This window comes from Chelonoidis abingdonii, chromosome 2 (assembly GCF_003597395.2).
Source record: "Chelonoidis abingdonii isolate Lonesome George chromosome 2, CheloAbing_2.0, whole genome shotgun sequence".
In the NCBI taxonomy this organism is placed as follows: Eukaryota; Metazoa; Chordata; order Testudines; family Testudinidae; genus Chelonoidis; species Chelonoidis abingdonii.
Window position 1 is genome coordinate 277,980,898 of NC_133770.1, and position 27,573 is coordinate 278,008,470.

Below are 27,573 nucleotides of genomic sequence, written 5' to 3' on the forward strand. Positions count from 1 at the left end.
TTAAGACAATCTATGCTTTCTCAACCACATATTGTCATATCCAAACACACGCCCATGGTCTTCAGCTGAGCAACAAAAACTACGTTTCAGTTCCCTCCTACAAAACATTCAAATTCACACTGAAATACAAAATATGAGCTCTGACCTTGTAATTTCTTAGATTGTAATAACACATTCTTGGTTTTTCAATTACAAGTATGTGTCTTGGTAAATTACCTTAATTTTGCAGAGGTTAAAGTTAAAATTCTGTGATTAAGTGAAACATTGAGGAAATGGATGTGTGTGTTGTGAGTACTTGTACTTTGGAGTCAAAAGAGTCCAAGGCCACTGAGTTGACTAATGTGTTTTGGTATCATGATGTTTAAGTTAGGCCTCTGGGGGTCAGTTCCTTGAGTTTTAGTGATTACTTTCAAATTAAACTTCATCAGCCTTAATTGTAAGCTAACGTTATTTGTGTGGATTATAGTATAAAGTTACATGGCAGAGCAATAAAACTGGCAATAGAATAACTCGATCTATGAGCTGAACAAATTATTAGTGAGTAGTTTGGTATATCTGACTGTATATTTTAGGTGCTGAAATTCTATCTTTCCTATAATTCAGTAAAGTTTTTATGAAATTAATCAAATACAACAGTAAAAAATGGGAAATGGTTTCTCTAGATATTGCTCTATTTTTTAGGTTGTCTTAGATGGAGACAAGGACACGCATGTTGTTGAGGGGTTGTTATCCGATACAGAGTATGAAGTTTCTTTGCTGGCAGTTTACAGTGATGAAAGTAAAAGTGATGCTGTTGCTGTTCTTGGAACTACACGTAAGACAAAAACTAATGGTTGTATTGTATTGTTTTAAAAAGTTTTATATACTTTAAGTATAATATATTAAGCTTATGTTTAAAATATAGACTGTCCTTTGCTCCTAATACTGAAAAATACAATTTATCATCAAAGCTTTGGAGACATATTTTGTGCTTTTATTTACTATTGTGTGGTAGAAGGCATCCAGCCTGGAAAGAAGGTTTTGGCTGCCCTTCCAGCTTAAATAGCATTAGACTGTCTCTGGTTACACATCTTTGGCTCAAAGATTATTTAACATTCTTTGGTCTAAGTGTCAATATTTAGTCTGGGGTGGGATATTTAATTAAAAGCTATATTAGATTTAGTTTTGGAATGAAAATATTTTAATTTAAATACTTTTCAAAAACATAATTAGAAGTATTTGACATTTACTGTATATCTTTCTCAGCCACACATTTTTAATGTAATTGAAATCAGTGGAGTTGCACTGATTTACACCAGCTGAGGATCTGGCCCTGTATGTTTACATCAGTGCCTGTGCAACTGTCACTGACGTCAGAAGAAAACATAGATGGCTTATAGTGGCCATTGTGACCATTTCCAGCTTGGGTGTTTAAAATCTCTACTTCATGTAGGCATTTAAGCACATGATTAAATCCATTCCTATGCTTAAATTTAAGTGCATTGCTGAACTGAGATGAATTACTGACTCAAACCAGCAGCTATACTAAATCTGTGTTTAGGTGTACTTTTCTGTATCTCGAAAAAATCTCTACTGCACTCCCATTCTGAAATGTGAACATTGCCCTAACAGCCTCCATCTGTCTGTCTGTCCGTGTCTGCATCCATTTCTTTCTTTCCTTACCTGTCTGTCTCTGCCCATCTTTTCCATGTTTCTTTCCGTCAGTCTGTCTGTCTTTTACCCACCCACCTTTGTGTTTAATCAGTGCTTCCCTTTCTTACTCATCTCTAAAATGGATTTATTTTGAAAGTTTAAAACTCTACTTCTGGGACAATCTACAAGCTATTTTTAGCCTGGCAGAATCAGGCAGAATCTTTAAGTTATTATGCCCATCTTAACAAAGTCCCTTTTCTTTGCAGCAGACATCTCTCAACATGAAAAATAAATATTCGTGGGCCGCTGTGCTTTGTTTCTAAAAAATTAGTCTTCTGTGGGGAGGATGTGGTTCTTTTGTGCTCAATAAAGTCCTTAGGAAAGAAGAGTAAAGGAGCTTGCACAACAATTTCTTTTCTCGAATATAAAACAGATTTATTAGAGGGCAAGATTATTTAATTTTTTGACCAACTGTATAACGGTGATATCACTATGACTTATTACTGAAAACTAGTTTAGGACAGTGTTGCATTACATAGAGTAAGGTATGAATTGATGTGTATCCCTTTTGTTCATTAAGTAAGAAAATATAAAAAATCATCAGACAACATTCTTTAGAAGTTCACACAGATTTTATTTTCTTTTTTGGGCAGTGACTTGGTTAAGTTGAAACTGTATTCTCAGTTGTAAACAGGAAAATTTATTTGACTCAAATCTAGGCATACATACATATTTAGTAAACTTTGGCTTGATCCTGCAACTCTTACTTAGGCAAGAAATATATACCCATGCAAGTAGTCATGCATCAGTACTGCTGCTGTTGTTATGTTTAGCTTTGTGTGGCTTGAAAGCTTATCTGTCTCTCTAATGTCCTGGGACTGACATGGCTATGACTGTGTATAGCGACAACAATGTAATTTGTTGGCCTTGCTGGCAACCTTGTTGATTGTCTCAGCAGACAAATTAAATATAAGAATGAGCATGAAACCTGGCCTATCCTCCTAACATTTGAAGGGTGATACTAGTGGTGGTTGGAAGCTGAAACTAGACAAATTCAAATTAGAAATGAGGTGCAGATTTTTAACAGTGAGGGTAATTAACCATTGGAACAATTTAGCAAGGGGAGAAGTCTTTAAATCATTGTCTTTCTGGATGTCTTTCTGTTGTTCAAAGAGAAGTCATGGGCATAAGCGCCGGCTTCCTCCGGGCCCAGGGGACGTTCAACCCTATGCTCCGCCCCAAGTCTTGCCCCCTCCCCCCAAGACCCCACCTCCATCCCTCCTCTTCTTGCCCCTGCTCCTCCCCAGGCCTTGCCTCGACCCCCTTCTCCAAAGTCCCCACCCCCACTCTGCCTCATCTCATCCCACCCCACCCCTCCTTTTCCCACTCCCATCCCACCCATTTCCAGCCTCTTCCTACAGATACACATCTGAATCTTTTTTGCTTCTAATTTGACTAGGAGGTACATAATACCTTCCACTGTTTCATTCTCTGCAGAATATCATCTTATACATTGAATGTAGTGCTCTTGAAAGGTCCTAAATAGACTCATTTACTTAAAATGAAGTGGGTGCATAAAGGTAGATAAGTGGGCTCAGGGTCATAGTTATAAATAGCAGAAAATATTTCCATAACTGGTGTTAAAAGAGTACACAAATGGCTTCAAGATCTTTCTGAAATGTTAATGAATAGAGTATTATTTTTTCAGTTGCAAGGACCACTACAGTATCTACCAGCCTTGCTACTAGCAGTACTGCAACCTCCAGACCCACAACCGCAGGTAAAAGAACTGAATGTCAATACACTGCACTCTACCGTGTTTTAGGCCCCATACAAAAAACAGAATTAAAAAGATCTCATTGTTTGTTTTCTTGAATCAGACAATTTGCTTCTAAGTGTAGGCTGCCTGTCTAGCATAGTGATTTCTACAGCAAACTGAGCTTTTGTACAGGGTTAATTATTCTAAAACCCATAGACAGCCAAGGATAGGTGTCATATAAATAAAGAAAACAATGAGAGACATTTATATAACATTTATTGCTCCTTAAGATCAGTATCCATTCATTTCTGGTAACATTTTTGGGTTCATTTCTGTTCCTGTTTAAATTCACTGCAAACCCCCGTAATTACTTCCATAGAAATGGGGTGCAGTTATTGCTGCTTGTTGATAATTAATACAAAATATTGTTGAGTGACACATTTCAAAAGATGTTTTAAATAAGATCTATGACGTATTCTTTTGATTTACTTTTGTTTTTGATTTTAGTTTTCCGAACAGGAATCAGAAATCTTGTTATAGATGATGAAACCACGTCAAGCTTGAGAGTGACATGGGACATTTCAGACTACAATGTTCACCAGTTCAAAGTGACCTACCTCACTAGTAAAGGTGATCGTGCTGAGGAAGTGGTAAGAATAGTCTGCATGACTTTTTTTGTATGACTTAAACAAATGTTCAGAGATCCTATTAGTATTAACAAAGGGCCCAATCCTGCACCTATCCTACATCGAAGTCAGTGGAGGATCTGTGTGTGGAATTGCTGCAGAATTGGACTCTAAATCTCTAATCCTGCAATCGATGCAGTGCAGGCAGGCTGCTGTGTCTGTGCAAAATCCTGTTCAAGCTGCTCCATGTAGGTGAAGCAATCTACCTGTGCATTGTCAAATACGGGATTAGGGCCTAACTGACTAAAGATGCTGGACTTTGGGTTAAACTTCTGGGTTAACCGATGCTTAACTGCTGCTGTTCTTGATTATGCTATGATGGGCCTCAATCTTTGTAATACAAGTATTTAAGAAAGTATTTTTCATGACTTCAGGGCTAGCTGCACCTCTGTCCCCTTTCTTGTCTCTCTTAGTGCAGCCCCTCAGGTTTCAGGCCTTCTGCCTTCACCTCTTCTGGAGTGGAATTTTCCAATTCCCCCACTCCTAAGCTGGGACCCGGGCTATAGTGCCTTCTGTACTAACTGTGTTTACCTAGCAGTCCTGATTGAGTTCAGGTACCTGCAGTTCTTCCCTTTGGGATCCTATTGTCACACACTGACATTTAGGCAGGGTAACCTTGTGGTTGGAGCAGGAGTTTTGTTATGCTTATAAGAAGCACACAGTATCTTTTTTCAGGGGAAAAGGCAATAGGCCGCATTTATTGAAGATACAACAATTAGCATATGCATTCAGTCACACATACACACACACACACACAGTCCAGCCAGTCGATGTTATGGTTACCAGTCCAGAGTCAGGATCAATCTAATGGCAAGCTAGTTCGATCACGGGTAGGTAGGAGTCGGGTTCTGTCAGTCGTGACATGATGCTCCGGGGAAGTCTTGGCAGGATGAATCCAAAGTTTCATGGCAAAGCACCCTGATTATATAGTAATTTTCCTTCATTGGGACCAATGAGTTTTGCACTGTCATGCTGTAATCAATTGTCATGTGACGAGTGCTTGTTTTCTAAAATTGTTCTTCTCATCCTTTATCTTGTTCTTTCATCAGTCTCTCAGGGAGTTACCCCTTGCTGATTCTGATCACAGCTATCTTGTCTCCATTGATGAGTGGCTGCCACATCTTTTAGAGTCGTCAGTCTGTCCTCTGTGACATCTCAATAGGGGCGTGTTGCAATCTCCTGGTGCCCTTACATCTGTCCTCGGTTCCTCCCTAGAACATCTGGTCTGGTGATGGCCTTCACACTTGTCTTCTAACATACACATTCCTCATTCACACATAAAACAGGATTGATGTACACAAAGCATTTGAACAGGAACATCAGATTGCAATGCAGGAGAAAACAATTATTGCATTCTTTTACTTATTTCAAAATGCTAAACCTACAACAAAATGGTGACCCTAAAGGTCTGTCACTGCCTTGAAATCAGCTCCAGACACAGATTCTGGCTGATGCATCTTTACCAATGGCCCATTAGGCCATTCCTTTCTGCTTTCAGAAAGGGTGGCTGGCAGGATATGATCAAATCATACACTAACGCATTTAATACATGCTACATTATTATTCTTTATCCTTCGTGTTAAATTATACAAAATACAAACATAAAATCCTACTACTACAGTTTGGCCTAGTGGTGAGAGGAGAATCAAAGGGGAGAATTGGGGGCGTGATCAGGAGGCAAGCCAATGGTCAGAGCTAAGAACCAGAAGTGAATCAAAAGGCAAAGTCAAGGCCATAGTCAAGAGAAAAGCCAGTGGTCAGAGCCAGGAGGAAGGAATCAGGAGTTCAAAGGTCAGCAGGGACTAGGACTGGAGCAGAGCAGGCAAGGACCGGAGGAAGGGCATGGCAGGAAGCAGGTCTGGTGCAGTGCGAGTGTGGCGCATCTGTACGGGTGTAGGGGGTGCTGCAACGTCCCCAGGTTTTACACGGGGCTGCAGCTGCTGGCCCTGCTCCCGGGGCTCTACTCCCTGCCCTACATGCGGGCTCCCAGCCCCAGCCTCGGCCTCTTTACCCCTGTCTGGGTCCCCCCCATCCTGGAGACACAGCCCTGCTCCCGGCTCCTGGCTTTCAGCACCCCCACTATTAAAAGTGTTCCAGCACCACTGACAGTGCTGTTGTTGCTAAATGGTGATCTGTTGGCCCTCCTGAGTGATCTGGGAGCACAGTCACTTAGTGAGGGTTTATTGGCCCCAGCTGAGCTTATTGGGTTGCTAGGGAACCAAGCCCAGAGGCAGCTGAGTTTCTGACACCTGTGACCAGCATAGTGCCAAAACAGCCTTCTGAAATGTAAAGTATTGTTCAGTTTGCAGGAGGGGCAAAGCTTGTTGGAGGAAAAAAGGAGTTTTAAACAACAGACATGCATTTAGACTGTCTATCATACATGATGTCTTCCCATCTCCTCATGGTAACCTACAGGCTTAACTTCTTCAGATACCACCAGTGGGTGTATGTGTCTCTGTCTCGTTCCTCTGAACAACTACTTCTCTCTCTTGAGAGAAAGTCCCTTTTTTTAACCAACCAGAGTTCTTTTGATCTTCTGTGTACCTGGACCTTTGTCTGCCCTGGCATTGCCCCTTACCAACCCTCAAACATTTTTGGAAAAGTGGCTACACTTGAGCCATTCTTCTTTTCTGGCTTTGTTTTCCCCCAACAGTCCCCTATTAAACTAAACCAATATATCCATATAGTAAACATCCCAATAATCAGGTTGATGTACAGTTTTCCTAAACTAGTGCAGAGGAGCTCCAAGTCTGTCGCACTACTCATGGGTTGGGATCACAGTAAGAATAACACTTTCAAATTTGGGTGCTTAAGACAGATACATGTGAATCTTTATTGGACGTCTCAGTAAGGAAGTCCTCATTCTAAGCTGTGCTTTACACCTACTGTTGTCAACTCTAAGTCATGCAATATTTGATGTTTTTCTTAAAGCCTCATCTCCTGGAGTCATATGAATACAAGAGATTTTCATCTTTAATTTTTTAATAAAATGTTTCTAACCCTCATAGTTGAGGGGGAAAGCTTGAAAGAGAGAACACTAATGGTTTAAAGACCAGAATACAAAAAGAACCCTACATTTATTATTTTTAAAATCTCATGGTTTTTGAGCCAGTTTCTTAATATTTAGGGGCCCAACTAATGATTTTTGAACACTTGGGTTTGTCAATAATGTATACCTGAGTTTCCTATTGAAGTCAAGTATTAAAATTTGGGCCTAATCGTATATATAAAATAGAGCAAAATGTATCATTCAGGCTTATGTCTCCAAATCATTACTTCAGAATGTAAAAGCGTTCTTTCATGTACGAGCTTTATTCACTCACATTCTGTAACCTGATGGAGTTCTCATTCATGTAACACACTCCTATTTATGTTAACAGGAAATGTTCTTGGACATACTGGATATTCTTTCATATTCCCTGCAGCCTGTTTTTTTTTTTTTTTTTCATTTTTTCTGTTTTATTTTTCTTTGACCACTATATCAATAAGAACGGCAAAGAAAGGGATTACTTGAATATATTTTCGACTGAGATATGAATCATATTATTGTTTCTTTTCAGTTTCATCCATATTTTATGAGGCTTTGTTAGAAAATTACTTCTTAGCTATCTCTTTGATGTCAAAACAGTAATCCTAAACTGAACCTTTTAAATACAGTGGTTTCTTTTTGGACCAGTACAAAAAGCTTTATAGATATGCATAGCATATATGATACTACAGTACAAGGCAATAGCAAAAATATACAGCATAATGGGCAATATTCTTCTGTTTCATCTGATATAGTCAGAGGTTTCTTAAATTCAAATCCCAGATTAACTTTTTTCAGGCCAGTGAAAGCTTAAACCAAACCAAATAGACAATATAGATGTGTCTATGTTTTTAATCGTCAATAATAAATTATTACTTAAAAAAGTAAAATAAAATGGTAGTAAAGATATTAAAAGTCTAGCTATTAAAATATTTATGAATTTTGATCTGAATCACATGCCCATAAATGTAAATGGTAAAGCTGCAGGACCTGGCATTGCAGTCTCTATTCAGCAAAGCACCTAAGCAAGTGCTTTAGTCCCACTGGAGTTAAACTAAAACACATGCTTAAGTGCCTCATGGCATAAGAAATAATCCCTAAATTACACCTAGGTGGACCTTAGTTAACAGGTACAGTGTTGGGCAATCCCTTTCAGACCAAGTGTAAGCAAAATATACAGATTCCCCCCACCCTCTATAGTGAAACCACTCTTTGGATAGTAATCATGCAGTTAATATAACCGATCTAAGGAATATTTGAAAGTTGTATTGGCTCAGAGATTTAGTACAGAGTGATAGTTCATACATGCAGATATAGCTGTCTATCATAGGCAGGTTCTCTTAGTACATTACTATCTTAGATATGTATAGTGAACAAGTCCGCTGATTATTTAGGGAGGGCAACTGTTGTCAAAATAGAGCATCACAAACATATTTAAAATGTAAACCAGCTCATAAGGAATAAATTGCTGTACAGAAGTGGGAGAGGTATATGATGGCAGAGATCATATTGTTTATAAAAGGATTTAAGAAGCTAATAATCAACCTTGTCTGTTTCTGATGTTCCGACCATCCAGGTGATGGTACTTGGAAGACAAAACAATCTTCTTCTTCAGCCGCTGCTCTCAGATACTGTATACAAAGTTACTGTCACTCCCATCTATTCTGATGGGGAAGGAGTCAGTGTCTCAGCTCCTGGAAAAACCTGTAAGTACAAACATTCTGTTTCTAGGCGGTCAGAAAGGTATGAGTAAGAGATGTTTTGTTTTGTTATTTTCTCATACTATGCAAACATCCCGTTCAAGTTAAAACATGGGTTCAATTTAAAAATGGAGAAATGTATGAATCAGAACTTTTATACAAGTCCCACTGCATTGACTGATAAACGTCTGACTGTTTTTAATCACGTTTGATTATGTCTTGTGCTGTGACACTGTCAGATAGCAGAAAGAGAGCAAGGCCGGTCAGTTCTTTATTAAATTCTAGAAAAATTCATGGAATATAGGTCCATCAGTGGCTATTAGCCAAGATGGACAGGGATGGTGCCCCTAACTTTTGTTTGCTAGAAGCTGAGAATGGGTGACAGAGCATGGATCACTTGATGATTACTTGTTCTGTTCATTCCCTCTGGGGCACCTGGCATTGGCCGTTGGCGGAAGACAGGATACTGAGCTAGATGGACCTTTGGTCTGACCCAGTATGGCTGTTTTTGTGTTCTTATGGTTTGGGAGTCCACCATGGAGTCCATGTTCTGTAGAAAGTGATGGTGATGATGCCCCAGCTGTTATGCTGTTGGAGAGATTTCTTTTGGATGAAATATTTTTTAATAGTTCCTGACCATTTGCAGCTGTGAAAGACCTTGTTGAACTTTTCAGCAGAATTGTTATATTAGTTCTAGCCAACATACCAACACAGGTCACTACATTCTCTCTAACCAAATTCAACCTGTGGATAAAATGGAAAAAAGATAGACCTACTGTGCTCTGCTAAACAGCTGGGATGTTTCACCTGATAAGTGGCTGTATTTCAGTGGTAGATGAAATTATCTCTGTGCATAATTTGAGTATCACTTTCGGTCCTCGACCCTGCAGACACTTACTACATACTTAAGTATATGAATAGTCCCATTGATTTCAGTTTAGCAAGTGCATAAGCATTTGCAGAATCAGGGCCCAAATTTATAAAGCACCTTGGGATACTTTGAGTTGAAAGGAAATATACACATGAAAGATGATTATCTCTGAATTCCCTTTTATTCCTCTTTTACATTAAGGCTGTGTATTAATTTGAAATTACAATACTTATTTGATAGACACAACAGTCCAAATTAATCTTTGCTATAACTCTTTTAGAAACTCCATTTTTTAATTCACTGGCATAATTCCAGGGATGAATTTGACTCAGCAGGTCCAGATCCTTTCTCAGACACATGGCTGTGGCTCCTCTGGACTTTTGGAAGTTGTGACTGTGTACCCAGGGGCAGAACTGGTCTCCTTATCTAGAGTTATCTGTAATCTGGGTTATTATTTATATGCATGTCTATCTTTTATATAAATGCTTGTAAGAGATGCAGATATGGAAGCTCACAATCTGTTTTGCTTTTAGTGCCTCTTTCTGCCCCCAGAAATTTAAGGGTCTCAGATGAGTGGTACAACCGATTACGTATTAGCTGGAATGCCCCTCCGTCACCAACAATGGGCTACAGGATTGTCTACAAACCTATCAATAGTGAGTTTTCAAAATTGGTTGCTTTGGCTTCTAGTTTTGCTTTTTCTATTTTTGCTTTTTCTATTTTTGTTTTCACATGTGTTGCTAAAAGTCCCACATAAAAAAACTATAACTGACTGCAGCTAAAATGCTGAGAGCCTATAGAGATACATTTTCAAAGTAGTTCACAGAGATTTAGATCCAATTTTTCGAAGTGCCCTGTAATTTTAGATGCATTAATTTTTGGATACTGAACCGTAGACTTCATTCACAGTTAACCAGGCCACACCCCCTCATTCAAATCCCTCTGAAAAACATTTATTTCATGATGACCATAAGAACTGAGGTTACTGTTATAATGGGGAGAAAATAAAAATTAAAAAGAAAAACACTCCAGGGGCTGAATTCTAAGCTACATCCTAAGCTGTAAGCAGTGAGTACAGTTAAGATAGACACGGCAGTGTTTGCAGCTCTCTGTTCTGGAGCCAGTTATACACCATTCCTGTTCCCAGCCTCAGAGCTGCCTTAAATGATGCAGGTTTGCAATAGCCCTGTCGGGACTTGTTTTGTGGCTGGGGATCCCCAGATCCTGTTATGCCTCCAAGCCAAGGGAATCTTCAGCTGTCTGTTTAGGGCAGTGCTGAGTCCCCTTTGTTCCACTGGAGCAGCAGAAAAGGGGCTTAGCAAGTGCGAATGTTGAGCCCTAGATCAATGTCACTGCTGGATTTCTCAGTGTGTGCTGGCTTCCACATGTCTGTCTTCGACTGTAAGCTGCTCTGGTTATGGAGTGTCTTCAGTTCTGTGTATTGCACTGAGTGTGCCACTGGGGCTAAGCAAGTAATAATAAAGCAGTACGTTTAGGAATAAACCTATTTTTGACTGCAGATTATGATTTTTTTTTTCTTTACTGCCTGATAATTCCTTTAATTACAAAGTATTCTATTCTTTTTCAGTCCCTGGACCAGCACTAGAGACCTTCGTGGGAGATGATATTAACACCATTCTCATTCTAAATCTGTTCAGTGGAACTGAGTATAGTGTTAAAGTATTTGCTTCCTACTCAACAGGCTTCAGTGATGCCCTAGCAGGCACAGCCAAAACATGTAAGAATGATTTCATGCTGTTCAGATCTCTATGGGCCATTTTTCCATTGTAACTTTAGCTTCACACAACTTCGTGAATGAATTCTCATATGGAATTCTTTTCCTTTTCTATGTATTTTGAGCTAGTTGTTTGCTGAAAGGAGAAGTCTTTTTTCATCAGACAGTATAGAGCTTTAAAATGTTTCCTACTAGAATTAACAAAAGACAGGTCATAAAGCGGATATTATTTTTATCAGTCAACTCTAATAACTATAAATTTACTTAATGAAAGGCTGTTTTCTTTTTTCTGATCAGGCAATCCTTTGAAATCATCTGAGTTAGGCTTTACATCATGGAAACCTTAACCTTAAATTCAGCTTTGACAACAGTATTGTTACATCAATAACATTTTTGCTTTTAAGTGAATTATTAACACTGTTTATTGACCCTTCTCAAATTCCAGATCTGTGGACTCAGGATGTAGATGATGTCTTTCTGCTTTCCTGTCTTTTATTAGCTATTGTTTTGGGGATTATTTTTTATGCAGGGTTTTGCATTACAATTATTTCTTTAAAATTCATTAATAAAAATGATCACTCACTTTTTTCACTTCTGATTTTTGGATAATTATATTGCAGCATTTTCTTGTTTTCTGGCATTTTTATTGTAGCAGTGACTGTTTGTTTTTATATTCAATTGCAGTGTACTTGGGTGTGACAAATCTGGATACATATCAAGTGCGCATGACTAGTGTTTGTGCCCAGTGGCAGCTTCACAGTCATGCCACTGCATACAGGATAGTGATAGAATCTCTTGTCGGTAAGTTAGTACATCGTTACATATCCGCTCTGCTTTATAGTTTGTAGGAGTTCTGCTTGCAGAGAACCACAAACTGGATCTAAATGAGGTTTGCAAACAAAATTTCCACTCCTACAATTAGTAAAATTGTAAAAGTAATTGAATGGTAGTGTTTAAAATAGGTGGAGGAGAGCAGAACTACACAGAATCTGGAAACCAATGAACCACAAAAGATTTGGAGTTAGAGTTCCCTTAAGGTAAAAGCTTGGATAATTATCCACGTTATCTGAGCCATTTAAAGCCCTTCCCCCTCAAAGCTGCACAGCCCTTTTCCACACAACCCTGTGATCTTCTGTGTAACTACACAGGCTCTTACCTGATACTGCCTTCTATACAGCAGGAGATCCAATAGCTTTCTGCTCCTTTACCCACCTCCCACAGCATCTTCAGGGTCCAGCTGCCCACCCTTCTCCATCTCATCTCGTCAAACCTACTGTTCTCCAGCTCCCTGCTAATTCACCTGCTTGGGTTTGTTTAGCCTCCCATCCTGCAGCAAAAAGATGTAGAAACACTCCTCTAGGTTCCTTATCTGCTGCTTCCAGCCCATTGGATTGTGTGGGAATGGGCATACAGGGGGGCTCCCAAAAGAATGGAGGATGGGAATCAGTACAGTTGGTTACTTCACAAAGATCCAGAAGGGAGAGTGGAACTCCCGTCCACTTACATCTGATAAATGGAGACATCCATGCCTGTTGAGGAAAGGGAGCTATGGTGAATGCTCAGTGTGCTTTACCTTATCCAAATGAGGTGCAGGGGGGCATTAACTGTATGCAAGCTAATTTGCTCATCCCTGATGGACACTCACTGTCTTGTTATGGTGAAAAACAATTAACTTGCATAGAATGACACCCTTAAAAAGCTTGAATAACTTGAGAAGTGGAGTTGTAAAACCTAACCAAGTAAACTAAAGACAACATGAAGAGTGGATGCTAATTTGATTGTAAAATAATGACCCTTTTATTGTACAATTGATGGATTCAGATCAGGTTTATCTGAAGGTCTGAAATACAGACAAGCTGTTTTAAAGCAATGATCTTAGCTGGCATGAGGGAGTGCAAATTTCCGTCTTACCTGGGAATTAGCCTAAATTCTGCTTCCTCAGTGCCTATTCATTATTATGTAGGATTGCAAGACATGTCTTTAATCTAGCCTGAGAGCCTTAATTTGAGAATGAACAAAAGAGCCGTTCAAATAGCTCCTTATTAACATCTGTCATGAAGAACTTTCATTGTCCAGCTTGTTCTGCATCTCATTCAGCTAGTTGTCAATTATCTTCATAGTATTGCTACTCAACCTGGTATGCATAAAATGGTTTTGACTTGTCAACAAAAGGGACCTTTTGGCACTGTTAGTAAATACTGTATAGAATGTGTAGTATAGTCCTTCATTTCCCTGCAATGTTCCTTACTGTTACAGATGCTTACTTCCCCTGAAAGCTTTATTTTAAGTATTAAAATATCTATCACCCTGTTTTCAGTACCCATGCTTTCTCCATTGTCCATATAGTTATTCTTTCCTCCACTTGAGAATTAAACAGAATTTCCTTCAGAGCCCAATAAATATTGATCCTTAATTGGTTAAAGATGTTACTGGTTAGGTCTTTGCTGAAATTAATGAACGCACAGCAAATCCAAAGAGCAAGATGCCCAGACTGGGAATGAAATCTGATTCCAGAATACAGCACACCTCTCATTGGCATCTCTGGAAGGCGTGATCCAAAGCACCTTGGAGTCAATGTGAGTATTCCCATTAACTTCAGTGGTGTTTGGATCAGGGCTTTAATGCACAGGGGGTGAATTTGCAAAGTCACCACTTGAGTCCTACGTAAGCATTATTGGGATTGGTGAGCATTAAATGGTGCCCAGGTCTTTTTGTGGGCTTCTCCGCACACGGAAGAATTTAATCCAGATTGGAGGCAGCATGTGGTTCAAAACGGTTAATAAATAGAGGGTTCTTAAAGCCACTTCATTTACTGTAACATTCCCTTCCAGTTTCAGGCCATTATATGACACATTTATTCAGTAAAATGGTACATGAAATTCTGTTCTAATGGTTCCTTTTATAATTCCAGATGGGAAAAAGAAAGAAGTAACCCTTGGTGGAGGGACACCTAGACATTGCTTCTTTGAGCTCATGCCTGGCACTGAGTATAAAATCAGTGTCTATGCCCAGCTTCAGGAGATAGAAGGCCCTGGAGTAAGCATCATGGAAACTACATGTAAGTGAAGGATCTTAAAGGTCAGCCACCTCAGGATAACCCTTCGTTGTTCCCAGTAGGAACAAGAGGTTAGAACCAATGCAGAGTAATCACATGAGTGCTAAAGGTTGGTTTTTTTCTCTTTCATTGCGGGTTTTTAATTGTTCTTCCCCTGATAGTGCTCAAAGGGTTGCAAAAAAAGCAAACGTGATTCTGGAATGCATTAACAGGTGTGTTGTAAACAAGACACGAGAAGTCATTCTTCCGCTCTACTCTGCGCTGGTTAGGCCTCAACTGGAGTATTGTGTCCAGTTCTGGGCACCGCATTTCAAGAAAGATGTGGAGAATTGGAGAGGGTCCAGAGAAGAGTAACAAGAATGATTAAAGGTCTTGAGAACATGACCTATGAAGGAAGGCTGAAAGATTTGGGTTTATTTAGTTTGGAAAGAGAAGACTGAGAGGGGGCATGATAGCAGTTTTCAGGTATCTAAAAGGGTGTCATCAGGAGGAGGGAGAAAACTTGTTCACCTTAGCCTCAATGATAGAACAAGAAGCAATGGGCTTAAACTGCAGCAAGGGAGATTTAGGTTGGACATTAGGAAAATGTCCTAACTGTCAGGGTAGTTAAACACTGGAATAAATTGCCTAGGGAGGTTGTGGAATCTCCATCTCTGGAGATATTTAAGAGTAGTTAGATAAATGTCTATCAGGGCTGGTCTAGACAGTATTTGGTCCTGCCATGAGGGCAGGGGACTGGACTCGATGACCTCTCGAGGTCTCTTCCAGTCCTAGAGTCTATGAATCTATGAATCTATGAATCCAGAGCATTCTCCTGGGAGCTAATAACCACACACAGGAATGGGGTAGCAAACGCAGCCCTCTGACAAAACAAGGGGAGGATGTTTTAGCCCAGTTCACAAATGGTCCCTTCTGGCTGTAAAATCAATGACTCTCTAAAGAGAATTTCAAAACATGGACAGCAGAGAAGACCAAAGGGCACAAAATACAGAGAACCAGTGAAAGAGTCAGATATTTGATGTTGTCACTGGGAAAAATTTTCAAAAGCACCTCAGTGGATGAAAGGCAGTGGGATTTGGGCTCATAAGTCACCAGGGCACTTTTGAAAATTGTATCCATTATTGTTTCTCAAGGAGCATAAAGTGAGCTAAATGCCTCACAAACATATAAGAAGATAGGTCTCAGCTCCAATGAGATTACAATGTAAAGAAACAAAACAAAGGATGAAGAGAAGGAAATGAAACACTTTTTCTAGCTTCTCTTCTCTCTATCTCATCTCCAACCCAGTCTTTCCTATTTTCAGTGTGTTTAGTTTAACCACTCACCTAAGTGGTGTTCCCTCCCTGTAGCGGGGTGGTTACCCGCTCCGGCCCTGACAGGGTTAAGGCCAGCTCTGGGAGAGAGCTGGGGCTGTAAGGAAAAGCCCAGGCTGCTTAGGAAAGCAGTCACAGCTGGGACCATGCCCCAAACAGAGCACAGCAGGTCCTTATAAAAGGGCTGCTAGCTTGGAGCTATAGTCTCTTTCTCCAGTCTTGGAGGTAGCAGGGCCTGGCTGTCTACAGAAAGGGCACTGGGTGTGAAGCAGGGCTAGGGAAAGGCCAGAGGAGCAGGGGAGCTCCAGCCTGGCGACTCACCAGGCTGCAGGGCCTGGTCCTAGGCCCACCCCTGAGGTACTGGGTGGTAGATGAAGACAGCAGGTCCTACCCCCTTGCCTGTGGTGACTGGCTCTTATACTGCAGTCTGCCCCAGGGAGCAGGGGCTCATTGCTGACTGGCAGTAGTCACCGGCTGAGGCAAGATGGGATTAGGGGGTTGGGGTCCCCAGGGAGGGGAGACCCTGAGAGTGAGGGGTTACTGCTGGGGGACAGCACCCCAGATAATGGGGCACCAGGGTCCAGAGGGACATGGAGGCCCAGCGGCAGCGAGATGTCAGCCTGTAGAGGGGCTGCAAGGCTGGAAAAAGAGCTAATTCCCAGGATGCCAGCAGGAGGCACTGCAGGGATGAGTCACGTGCCGTTACGCTCCCCTTTCCCTTCCCCTTCTTTTCTTCTGCTTTGTTCCCCCAGCAGACACTTTTATCACCTGCCCTTTCAGTTTAATCCACGCCACACTCAGTCTTCCTCTTGGCTTCTACGCAGTAAGAGCCTTCCCAGACTTCATCCCTCCACCTCCTATATTGTCCAGGCCTGTTTCCCATTAGCAGCTCAATGAGGATAATGAACAGTCTGAGACTCTGCTGCCTTTGGGAGGATTGGGAAAGGTTTGCCAGGGGCGTGGTGCCCTGGAATCTGGGTGTTTGGGAGAATCAGGAGGAAATCAGCTGGTTCCCATGCTGCCCCTGCATTACTCTGAGTAGACGTAAAATTAAACCCTTTCTCCAAAGCCAGGGTACCACAGGGAAGGCTAAGTGTGTCAAATAAAGAACTGAACTGCCCAGAGTCCCATTTTGTGTGTTTGTGTCCCATGGACACTAGGGGGGAACAGCCCCTGCATTCTTCTGAGTGCAGAGACTTCAATTGTGCCTGACCCTCTTACAGATGGGAACTCTCCCAGCCTCCACCTTGCATTTATGCCAGGCATAATTTACCCCTTAGGTGATTCATAGACTTGGCCCTAACCTTTTCCTCTTAAAGTCAATGGAAAACCTCCCATTGGTTTCAGCAGGAGTGAGATTGGGCCCAGTAGATGTAATTGTGGGTACACAAATCCCTTTATGTGCTAGTCTTTCTGGGGATACTTTCTGAAGGATGGTTTTATGCAACTGTCCTCATCACCTGTAACCATAAACACAATGTGTACATTGTGGTGAATATCAAATACACTTTTCCCTCAGGAACAACGTTTAACTACATCGCATGTGGTTCCCTACGTTAATCATGTTGAGAATATGAAAAGAATGTTGTTTAACAAGGTTGGGAACATTTCTTCAGTCATAAATGTGGAAAACAAGCATGTACATGTTATCTCTGTGAACTCAGCCTAAAACTATATTGAAATTTGCTAACAAAGCTTTATTCAGTCACTGTCAGAACCACAGCAGAGCTGTTGAGTAGCTGATAATTTGTTCAGCCTTATTTCTGGGAAGATGCCATTCAGAACTCATCTTTATGTGAAGTAGAAGACAAGGAAGCCAATTTTTCAAGATTGCTTGTGCATAGTAACCTTGTAATAAAACATGTGCTGCAGGTAGCAAGAGGCACAATGACTCACTATTACACAAAGAGCTATAGCTCTGGTCTCCAGATGGAAAAACACCAACCTCTACCAGCTGAGCTAAGGAAGAGTTCCTTTAGGGCCAGACTGTTGTATTTTCTGCATGCCTGCACTGGGCTGTAAGGAGATGGAAGGCCTTTCCTTATTTCCCTGTGCTGGCTGCCTGTGTTGTGTATAGCAGCAGGCTGGGGAAACCAGCCTTTAAGCAGTTGTTACTTCCCTTATTGGGAAGGTGTGTAGGGGAGTGGTCAGGAAAGGAAAGGAGAATTATAACTGGCACAGCAGAGTATGGACACCGCAAGTCTAGGGCCTGCACAAGATATGTTCCCCCAGAGCAGGGGAAAGTGTCTGTGTCACAGTCTGCTTCCTGAGTTACTTCTGGAACAGCACAATACACTGTATCCTGCTAATAGAGGTAGACATCACAAGCATATGTACATACACACACAGCTAGCCTTTGGGCTGTATAACTAGGTATATATGTATCTGAAAACAAAACAAAAGGAGAAAATGCCTTACCTCAAATAACTAAAAATGTGTGAAGGTGTCTTCAGTTAACATTTCTTCTTGGCATTCTCTTCTTTTAATTTCTAGTACCATTTCCAACTCAACCACCGACTTCTCCTTCAACAACAGCTCCACCACCTACAATCCCTCCTGCAAAAGAAGGTAAATATGTGCTGTGTTTATGGGTTAAAATAGCCTTAATTCATGTAGGTTATTTTCTGGTTTTGATCACGATTATAGATTTCCAGGGCCAGATTCCCAGTTGATGTAAATGGATGTAGCTCCATGGAAGCTAATGGATCTAGGCTGATTTACATGTATTACATGAACTGTCCCCAAACTGTGTTTTATTGTTTTGGGGCTTTTTGGTGAATTTATGCAAAAGCATACCATTGGTAAATAATTAACACGTTTTAAATATGTTGCAACAGAAGGAAACAGGTACGTTTTACTGTAGACCAGTGTATAGCCTACCACGGCGATTTTCAACCTTTTTCATTTGCAAACCCCTAAAAAATTTCAAATGGAGGTGCGGACCTCTTTGGAAATCTTAGATATAGTCTGCAGACCCTCACAGTTCAATGGACACAAGTTGAAAACCACTGTTCTATGGTAACAACAACCTTTTGTGGTTCCATAGACATGCATGCAGGTTGAAAACCACTGTCCTAGTAACTGTCAGATTTATAAAACAATATGATTTTTCTAGTCCATCAAAATATTATAATGCAAAAGGCATTGGCCATGTGCATTTACTATACTCACAACTCTTCTCTTTAAATAAGGGCTTCTCTTGGCTTATCGATCTCCTATAAACTGCCCTGAGTCTCATATAGAGTCTCATAAATGTTTCTGTTCAGAGTGCTTTATTGTAGGAGCCTTAAGGGCAGATCCCCAACTTGAAGTCAGTGGAGCTGTGCCAGTTTAAACCAGCTGAGGAACTCATCACTAGATACAGCAAGAAAGGGATCTTACACACTGCATAAAATTGTGCAACAGTAAATATTCCCAAAGATTAGAACACTTCAGCTGAAAACAGCAAGAATAGTCATATTTATGTGTCTTCCTCTAGTGACCTATGTCACTTAGGTGAATTTCTTCCTTAGGGGATAAATTTTTTTTTCAAGGGCAACCTCAATTTATGCCCATTTCCTTGACTTAAGCAATTGCTGTGAAAATTAGGGAGGAAATTCCAAGGAGCCTTGTGGGGAGTAACTCCTCTGTGAGATGGAGCTTGGGTCCATGGGAATGGAACAGCTTGCAGGGGTGGGTGGCTGTGGGAGGGGAGATCGCAGGGCCAGACTGTTGTCTATTTTGTGTGCCTGCAATGGGCTGTAAGAGGAGGTAAGGTTCCTCCTTATTCCCTTGCACTGGCTATATGTATCTAGTCGCCTGGAGGAGGAACATAAGGAGTTATGGAGCTTACTCTAGTCTGTCAGCTGGAGGAGCTTCCACAGAGCAGTTCTACAGCCTAGCAGTGGAGGATTCCTCGCCCTGCTACCTAGTGCAGTGGCTCAGTGTGTCCTGCCAAGCTTCTTGGGTTACATAAATGTGTGTGCTACATTATTTTAAAATTAAATTTAAAATTTAAATGTTTAGCAAAATATTTAAGAACCTTTAAGACCTTAACCCCTGATATGTAATCACATCTGCTAGTGTAGATGCTTCATTCCATGTAGATCCCTGTTGATTCTGCATGCACTTGGGTGTCCATGCCAGCAGATCTGATTGCCGGACTGAGGCCTTAGTGAGTATTAACAAAGATGTTACCAGTGACCAAAAAATAACTTCCCAAATATTTTTTGTTCCTCAGTTTGCAAAGCTGCCAAGGCTGACCTGGTGTTCCTAGTGGATGGGTCATGGAGTATTGGAGATGATAATTTCAATAAAATTATTGGATTCCTGTATAGCACTGTTGGAGCTCTGGACAGAATTGGTCCTGATGGAACTCAGGTAATAGACACAAAGAGAGAGAGCATAACCAAACAAGTGTATCTAGTGTCTAGAATCAAACAAATCAAAGTGTGGTTGACATTGTTTCACACTTCTTTAGAAAATATAAACTGAGTTCTGGCAGCAGTTCTTTTGCAGAATCTTGTTTTATATATTCTATGCAGTGAGATTCTCCAGAGAGATAGCAAAATGTCTAACAATGATTCAAGTCTCTCAAGTCCTCACAATGGGATTTAAGTAGTATTCAGGCATTTTGATGCTCCTGTTCATGGTGTTTATTTCAATCCTAGTCCTCTAGAAACAATAGTGGTTTCACTGACATTAAAAATTATAAGCTTATTTAATGTTGTTTTTTAAATTCATCTGCTCTAGACTAAGCATAAATGTGAAATAAAATAAAGCACAAAATTTACAATAATTACCATATTCATGTTTTTTAAAGTACTTGCATAGGAAAAGATGATAAACACTGTGCTCTGGAAGAGTTTTTTATAACCTTTTAAAAATACAGCTGCATATATCACTGTTTTAAATGATGCCATTTTAATTTTGTGGTTGTTTAATATTGAGGTTACAATAGAATCCAAAAGGTGTTAGACACTTTCCAAACACAGAGAAAGAATTAGTCCTTACTCTCTTAAATTCTGATTCATGTCAGAACAAATTATTTTTATGAACAGTTCCCAGTCCCACAGTAACACATGCTTAATTTAAGGTATGACAGGGCTCACATAACTACACATTTGGGAGAGGAAATAACTCAAAAGTAGGTTCTCGTTATTTCTAGTACTAAGTTTCAGTCTCAATCTCACAGTTACTCATATAAAACTATTTCTGAGTGGTAATAACTATACATATATGAGCAACTATGTACAGGATTTTGCCCTGGGACTGGATGGGGAATGCTTTTGTCAAGGTGGGAATACTTCCTCATCCTGTTTACTCCCCAAATGATACCAGAAAGTGATAGGCAGCAGCTGAAGCTGCAGAGAACAAATTGAAACTTTATATACTGAAATAAAAAAAAAATTAAAAAAGGTTTCATGTCAAGGAGGGAGCAACAGTCCAAACAACTCCTATTTTGAGTGATCTGGTTCACGTGCCCTTGTTAAATGTAGAGCAGTATTTACTAACTAGCATGTTTTCTGTATGCAGGTTGCAATAGCTCAGTTCAGTGATGATCCCAGAACAGAATTTAAACTGAATGTGTACAAAACAAAAGAGACTCTTCTTGAAGCCATTCAGCAAATAGCGTACAAAGGAGGAAACACCAAAACAGGTGAGAGAGGTTGCAGGCTGTGAAACAGTTTCTTATGATCGTTCTCTGGACAGAGTTACCCCTCCATTTGCAAAGCGGTTTGTCAGGATAAGGCCATGTGACGTTAGTGCAAGAAGAGTGGGGATGAAGATGGTCAGCGGTGGGGATGAAAAGCGAGACACTGAAATGACCTACATCATTATGGCCAGAATGGAAAATGGAAAATGGGTCTGTCAAAGGCAAATGGCTGTGGGGGTTGGGGAAGGTGGAATGGGAAGTAATGGCAGGTGGAAAAGTGAGACTCCATCCTGGAGAGGGAAGATGTGCAGGGATTTGCAATGAGTTTCAGCAGATGGAGGAGGAATGGGTGTGGTCTGTTTTGTTATGAGAGAGGAGAGTAAAGTCTCAGTGGAGGGTTTCAGGTCTTCGTGGTGAGAGAAGGTAGACTGATAACTAATACAAGCTAGAATTGTGTTTAGCCTCTGAGGATAGCTTTCTGAGAAGGAGGAAATTCAGCTTGAGTATTGGCAGGGTTATTTGGGTCATGGGTTTTATCATCTCAGACTTCACAGAAATTTCATTCAACTACTTGCTCTGCATTAACCTTCTCCTGTGACCAGAATTACACATTTTCATTTTCCCCAGAAAATTCTGCACTGGCATTTTTTAACTACTTCCATCCTTGGAGGGGAGGACTTTGTGTGCGCTGACTACCATAGGACCCACTGCATCCCAACCAAATCCATTTAGGATAGAGGATTTGGCCATATCTTTTTAAATCTAAGAAGCCAAACGTCAAGAGCTGAGACTTTCAAAATCCAGGGTCAAAATTTGGTTCCTAAATTCATATTTATGCATCTATATAAGTGGCCTGATTTTCAAAAGTGCCAAGCACACACCAACTCTCACTGAAGTTAAAGTTTGCTGCTGGGTGTTCAGCACTTTTCAAAATCAGGCTATCTATTTAGGTGTCTTAACATGACTTTAGAAGCTTGGCTTTAGGTAAATGCTTTTGAAAATCTTGACCTAATAATTTGTATGGGACTATGTTCTTTCATCGGTATATAAAGCATTAACAGAAAATCTAGTATGAAACAGATTCCTTTCACAGTGAATTTCTTCTGTTTTAGGCAAAGCAATTAAGCATGCACAAGAGGCCTTGTTTACTACTGACTCGGGCATAAGGAGGGGTATCCCTAAGGTTTTGGTGGTCATTACTGATGGACGATCACAGGATGATGTGAACAAAGTCTCCAGAGAGATGCAACTACATGGTAACGTGTATATTAAGAAATGTTTGCATTTTCAGTTTTTCCTGCTCCTTCACCTTCATAATCGCTGTTTAAGTCCAAACACAAGGTATGGATAATTCCTGCCAGAGAAGGGTTTACAAATCTAATCCAAGTCAGACGTAAAGCAGACAGCACACACTGAGAAACTCTGAATTCCACTAGGGAATGACTAGCATTTTATATAATTTATTTGTAGTTATTAGTATTACTGGCTCAATTTTTGTGCATGTTTTTAAAATCATGCAGACTACTCACATGCTTCAGTATTTTCAGGAGAGGGGCCTACAAGTCCATATTGTCATCCATTATAGATAAATTCACTTTTAGAAGCAGTCCGAACTATTTTGTCCTTCCAGATGAGCTCTTAAGAAGAACCTTTGATAGACTCTTGTACTGCTTCTATACTGCTGCTCATCTTCCAATAACTATCAAAGCTTTTATACTACCTATTTCAGGGTTTTATACTGGTGCCCATCGCCATGGTTTCTGAGCATGATAATTAGATTACAAACATGATAACTATTGTTGTTTAGTATTTCTACCAAGCCCCAGAGTGTGCTTGGGACAGCACAGAACATTTACACATGGTCCCTACCCCAAAGAGCTAGGTAGTGCATAAATGAGGAAAAGAACAAAGAGAAGGCTTGGGTTCTGGATGGGCTGGATAGCAGAAATAGGTGTCTATGCTGGCTGTTGGTTCAATAAGTAGTATGCACACACTTTTTTTTTTTTTTTTTTTTTAAAGTTTGGTTTTTACAGGGCTCTGACTAGTCCCTGGCTCCTGTAGCCCAATACAATATGATCTCTCCACTGAGTTGTCTACTTGCATCATTTGAATGTCAAATGTTGACTCATAAAAAATGAATCATGCTATATTTATTTTTCATGCATTTACACTGAAACCACAGCTGAGCACAGCACCTCACTAAAAAAAAAAAGAATGACAAAATAACAGAACCCTAGTTTTTAAATTTAGAAGGGCTGCAACAAAAATCCCCAATCTCTAACAAATAAATAAGGATCTCCAGTTAAACTGAACCAAACTATTTTGAAGAATTGATCCACTAGATACATCCTGTATTGTGTGCTGGAGCTCACTAGAGCTGTGATTCTGAACCAAGGGTATGTGTACTCCTGGGGGTGAACAGAGGTCTTCTTGGGGTTGGGGGGCGTTACATCAACTCATCTAGATATTTGCCTACTTTTACAACAGGCTACGTAAAAAGCACTAGTGAAGTCAGTACAAACTAAAATTTCATAGAGACAATGATTTGTTCATACTGCTCTATATACTATACACTGAAATGTAAGTACATATTTATATTCCAATTGATTTATTTTATAATTATATGGTAAAAATGAGAAAGTAATTTGTCAGTAATCGTGTGCTGTGACATTTTTGTATTTTGATGTCTGATTTTGTAAGCAAGTTATTTAAGTGAGGTGACATTTGGGGTACGCAAGATAAATCAGATTCCTGAAAGGGGTCCAGTAATCTGGAAACCTTGAGAGTCGCTGCTCTAGAGACACAGTGTGGCCTGTTGGATAGCACTGGAATGGGAGTCAGGAGACTCGAGCTCTGTTACTAGCTCGGCTGTGTGATCTTGGGCAAATCGCTTAATCTCTCTGTGCCTTTGTTCCCCCTTGTCTGTGTTGTCTGTTTAGATTGTCAACTGGTTGGAGCACGAACTGTCTCTAACTATGTGCATGGAATATGTCTGGCACAAAGGAGCCCTGATATTGGTTTGGGCCTGTAGGTGCTACTGTAATACAAATAACAAGAATTTTTACAGTGAAAGTCTGGTGTACTTGTGAAAGGAATGAGGCTGGAATTCTCTACTAGGAAAGTCCTTTTACTGGCCAGGGAAAACTATAGGCAACTCTGTGCCTCATCCAATGCCTATTGAAGTCAGTGGAAAGACTCCCATTAACTAGAGTAGGCTTTGGGTCAGGCCGTCTAAGAACTGTATATCAATTTCCAGTATTCAGAACAATACAGACAGGTTGTTTTCATTGTCATAATGTGGAAAGGAAAGTGTCAAGAAATAATTTTGGTGCAGAATTACAGCTTGCTCCTCCTCAAACTTACAAAACCAGATTCCCCTCCCATTTATATCATCAGGATCAGGAAAATCTGTCCCATGAGCAGAAACTGTGAGCAGGCTCAGCCTGTGGGGTTTAATTGCTGATTAATCTGAAATGAAAATAAACCAGTATATTCATTCTTAAAAGAGTAAGACCTCTGCAGTAGGGCTGTTAAGTGATTAAAAAAATGAATCGCGATTACTCACATGATTAAAAAAAATTAATTGTGATTAATCATGCTGTTAAACAATAACAGAATACCATTTATTTAAATATTTTTGGATGTTTTCTACATGTTCAAATATATTGATTTCAATTACAACACAAAATACAAAGTGTAAACGGTGCTCAATTTATATTTTTATACAAATATTGGCACTGTAAAAAACAAAAGAAATAATATTTTTCAGTTCATCTAATGTAAGTATTGTAGTGCAATTCTTATTCAATGAAGTTGAACTTATAGATGTAGAATTATGTACAAAAACCCCCTGCATTCAAAAATAAACAATGTAAAAATTGTAGAGCCTGCAGCCCTCAGTCCTCCTACTTCTTGTTTGTCTGAGTGATTGGCAGAACAAGTTGTTTACATTTGCAGATGATAATGCTGCCTTCTTCCTGTTTACAATGGCACTTGAAAAGAGAACAGGCGCTGTTGTAGCCGGGCGTTGCAAGATATTTACCAGCCAGATAGCTAAAGATATCATGTCCCTTGATGCTTCACCACCAGAGCGTAGCGAGTGCCCTCCGTACCTCCGACCGGAGGGGGCCCTGCAAGGAAGGGGCCCTAAAAGTGGCAAAAAAATATGAATGCAACGGTGAGATGGTGTCAATATTCGTGAAGCGTTTGTTGGTTTTCTTATGTTCATAATATAACTGGCGAGGGCTGATTGGAAGCATTTCTTGAAAAGGCACAACTAGGAAAAGATCATTGGCGTGACATGAGAGGCCAAGCTTATGATAACGGCGCAAATATGAGAGGAAAGAATAAAGGAGTTCAAGCCCGCATGCTAGAAATAAATGACCATGCCTTGTATGTACCATGTGGAGCTCACACTTGGAATCTTGTGATCTCAGACGTGGCAAAGTCATCGAAATATGCCGTTGACTTTTTTGGTAAGGGGCCCCAGACATATGTTCGGAGGGGGCCACGTTCTTTGTTGCTACGGCCCTGTCAACCACCATTTCAGAGGACATGTGCCCATGCTGGTAAAAGGTTCTGCTAGATAACAATCCAAAGCAGTGCAGATGGACACATGTTCATTTTCATTATCTCAGTCAGATACCACCAGCAGAAGGGTGGGTTTTTTTGTTTTTTTTTGTGGGTCAGGTTCTGTAGTTTCCACATCTGAGTGTTGCTCTTTTCAGACTTGTGAAAGCATGCGCCACACCTTGTCTCTCAGATTTTGGAAGGCACTTCAGATTCTTAAACCTTGAGTCAAGTGCTGTAGCTATCTTTAGAAATTTCATATTGGTATCTTCTTTGCATTTTGTCAAATTTGCAGTGAAAGGGTTCTTAAAACGAACAACATGTGCTGGGTCATCATCCGAGACTGCTATAACATTAAATATATGGTAGAATGTGTGTAAAACAGAGCAGGAGACATACAATTCTCCCCTAAGGAGTTCAGTCGCAAATTTAATTAACACATTTTTTTTTAATGAGCGTCATCAGCATGGAAGCATGTCCTCTGGAACAATGGCTGAAGCATGAAGAGGCATATGAATGTTTAGAGCATCTGGCATGTAAATATGAGACGCTGGCTACAACAGTGCCATGCAAACAACTGTTCTCACTTTCAGGTGACATTGTAATTGAGAAGTGGTCAGCATTATCTCCTGTAAATGCAAACAAGCTGGTTTCGCTTGGCTAGTGGCTGAACAAGAAGTAGGACTGATTTTTTCTACTTTTACATTTAGTCAGGAAAGGAGCCAAAGGAAATGGTATGTTTGTATTTGATTTCTGCTATTTGAATGAACAAATGACAAGAATATTTCCTTTTCTTTTATAGGTTTCAGCATTTTTGCTATTGGTGTGGCGGATGCAGATTATTCAGAATTAGTTAACATTGGCAGCAAGCCTAGTGAAAGACATGTCTTCTTTGTGGATGATTTTGATGCCTTTAAAAAGATTGAAGATGAGCTGATCACTTTTGTCTGTGAAACTGCATCAGCAAGTTAGCTATTTTGATTTGTATTTGTGCCTATGTAGCATTCAATACCTGCTAAATAAGGAGTTTATTTTAAATAATTAACTTTTCTATTCCAAAAATTCTGTTTCTATTCTACTGAAAAATACAGTGAGTTTTCTAATATCTCTATAGATATCTTTGCTACAATATTATTGTCGTACAAGACTAATGGGGTTCTGGTTGCAGTTATTTAGGGACCTCTATTATACTGGTGTAAACCCAGAGTAATTCCATTGACCACAAAGAAGTTGCTCTGAATTTACAACAGGGTAAATGAGAGCAGAATTTTGGTCTACAATTTTTAACTAACTTTTTATTTTCTATAGACCCTTAACCTATTCTGTGATTAGTGTTGAATAAACATTCCTTATTTAAACAACATCTGTAAAATGCATTCCCCAGGGCCAAATTCTAGTATGTATATAGCACACAAACTGGAAAAGTTATAGCCCAAAGGGAAAGGGTGGAGCAGGACTTTCCTGCTATAATTCTGGCACCCCTCCAAAGACATGGAGATTTCATTCTTCTAGACCCTCTATGACTAGAGGAAAGGAGGGACTTTCTGAGCCAGGGCCTAGTGGTCAGAGGGCATGATCCATGTTTCATAC

General features: G+C 40.1%; 1 protein-coding gene across 2 annotated transcripts in view; it reads left to right on the forward strand.

Moving 5' to 3' along the window:
* Window positions 1–27,573, forward strand: part of COL14A1 (collagen type XIV alpha 1 chain) — a 180,650-nt gene that overhangs the window by 79,399 nt on the left and 73,678 nt on the right. For both annotated transcript variants that reach the window (XM_032777229.2, XM_032777230.2), the window contains exons 17-29: window positions 682–814; window positions 3,341–3,412; window positions 3,899–4,041; window positions 8,682–8,811; window positions 10,210–10,332; window positions 11,265–11,414; window positions 12,096–12,212; window positions 14,323–14,469; window positions 18,273–18,347; window positions 19,999–20,138; window positions 21,294–21,417; window positions 22,527–22,670; window positions 26,786–26,950. In XM_032777229.2, coding sequence (XP_032633120.1) covers window positions 682–814; window positions 3,341–3,412; window positions 3,899–4,041; window positions 8,682–8,811; window positions 10,210–10,332; window positions 11,265–11,414; window positions 12,096–12,212; window positions 14,323–14,469; window positions 18,273–18,347; window positions 19,999–20,138; window positions 21,294–21,417; window positions 22,527–22,670; window positions 26,786–26,950 — 1,663 coding nt within the window. The remainder of the gene's footprint in view (window positions 1–681; window positions 815–3,340; window positions 3,413–3,898; window positions 4,042–8,681; window positions 8,812–10,209; window positions 10,333–11,264; window positions 11,415–12,095; window positions 12,213–14,322; window positions 14,470–18,272; window positions 18,348–19,998; window positions 20,139–21,293; window positions 21,418–22,526; window positions 22,671–26,785; window positions 26,951–27,573) is intronic.